At 42.2% G+C, this 1,930-nt stretch overlaps 1 protein-coding gene across 1 annotated transcript; it reads left to right on the plus strand.

Moving 5' to 3' along the window:
- Nucleotides 1–386: 386 nt before the first annotated feature.
- On the plus strand, nucleotides 387–1,718 carry LOC131046133 (probable disease resistance protein At1g58602). Its single transcript, XM_059218869.1, has 3 exons — nucleotides 387–1,011; nucleotides 1,056–1,561; nucleotides 1,665–1,718. Exons 1-3 carry the CDS (start codon nucleotides 387–389, stop codon nucleotides 1,716–1,718), a joined length of 1,185 nt encoding a protein of 394 aa, XP_059074852.1.
- Nucleotides 1,719–1,930: the final 212 nt, after the last annotated feature.

The following is a 1,930-nucleotide window of genomic DNA, read 5'->3' on the forward strand; positions in this document are numbered from 1 at the left end:
AAATTATTGCGCTGCGTACACGAATAGTGCAATGATAAGGCTGGTCGCCTGCATCGTCTTTTAACACGAAAACATCTCGAAACTTTGTTATTGTTTTCTTTAGGCAAATATTCAACGGAAGTGATTATAATTCAGAAATAGTTGTACCCCGAGAACTTTGGATTGAATCTGCACCTTTTGCATTTGGAAATTTGCACAACATCCGATGGTTACCAATCGACCCATTGACTTTACTGGTAAAGAAGAAAACAGGTGGGACACACAACTACCAGGCAATGGTGGACAGTGGGCAGAGGGAATAAGATTGTTCTTTATTTCCTTCATCCTGGTGATTCCTCTCAGAATACTCGCTGCAAATCTCTGCAAGTAATACCAACAAATCAAAAATGGCAGCTGGCCTTGCTGACGGTGTCATTGGCAAGCTAACTGAGATGGCAGTACAACAGCTGGCCAACGAGGCACCACTGGTAGTTTACTTCACAGATGACTTTGAGTGGCTGTGTAAGAAGCTCACGTATGTGAGAGGGTTTCTCACATATGCAGATGGGCAGAGTGCACAGAATGAGTTGGTGGGAAAATGGCTACAAGATGTTTGTGATACTGCTTGGGATGCAGAGGACATAGTAGAAGAATGTACCATCTATGGTAACAGCCCTGAATCTTTTGTGGGTTGTCATACAAGATCTCTGTTTCGGTACAGAATGGGGAGAAGAATTAGAAAGGTGAGAGGAAGATTGACAACCATAATGCAAGATGCAAATGAGCTGAATCTGGTTAGTGAATTGTGTCATTCAAATGAAGCCTCGAGCAGTACACGCAACAGAGGAAGAGAACGGAAGAAATCAAGCTTGTTGGAGAGTGGTACAAGACCCGTGGCCATTGACCGTAAGATTCGACATATCGTCGGCCTGTTAGATGACCCTGTTGTTCCTGTGATTGTTGTTGTTGGCACGGGAGGGATCGGCAAGATATTTCTGCTTCAGCATGTCTTTTCAAGAGCACAAAAGAAAGGTTTGAGAACTCTATCTGGCTTTCAATTTCGCGAACATATTCAGTTCCTAAGTTGCAGTCGGATCTAGCTTCTAAAATCCATGTGAGAGATATTGGTGGAAACGAAGTGAGTGAGGATGGAGAGCCTATAATTAGTTTAAGAGATGTTGTAAAGGAACGAGTTAGTGAGGTGCGTGCAGCGGAGTGCATTCATAGCCATTTACAAAGATCAAGGTCGTTGATTGTGTTGGATGATGTGCGGAGAGAAACTATTCAAGATAATTTGATAGCAAACCTGGGTCTTCCTGTTAGTGATAACTGCCACTGCAAAATTGTTGTCACCAATAGAAACAGAGAAGTTTGCAGAAATATGAATGCCCACATTTATGAGATGGAGTATCTCTCCGACGAGGATAGTTGGAAATTATTTTGTGCTTATGCCTTTGCAAATTATCCCCCAAAAGAGTCTCTGCCACACCTTGAGAAGATAGCTGGTGATATTATAAAGGAGTGTGGTAAGCTACCATTGGCTATAAAAACAATTGCAGGTTCTCTGGCAGGCAAGACACTGGTATGGGATTGGGAGTCCAAATATCGCCAGCTAAAAGAGGTAGTCCACCGTAATGACCGCATCATGCAGATTCTTAAGCTGAGCTATGACTGGCTGCCTCCAGCTCTTAAACCCTGTTTTGCATATTTTTCTCTGTTTCCCGAAGATGAAGAAATAGATTGTGAATATGTCATAAATCTGTGGATTGGAGAAGGGTGTTAACTATTTACACTATCTGTCATCCGGCAAATACGTGGCATGCGTTGTTGGCAAAATGTTACATGTGGCATTGACGTGACAAGGAATATATAATGATATTTGTGTAAAGTGAAAAGTTGGAAAGTCTGAATGGTTTGTCGGCAGTTTTATTTGAGACCAATGTAAACTGAC

This window comes from Cryptomeria japonica, chromosome 4 (assembly GCF_030272615.1).
Source record: "Cryptomeria japonica chromosome 4, Sugi_1.0, whole genome shotgun sequence".
NCBI lineage: Eukaryota > Viridiplantae > Streptophyta > Pinopsida > Cupressales > Cupressaceae > Cryptomeria > Cryptomeria japonica.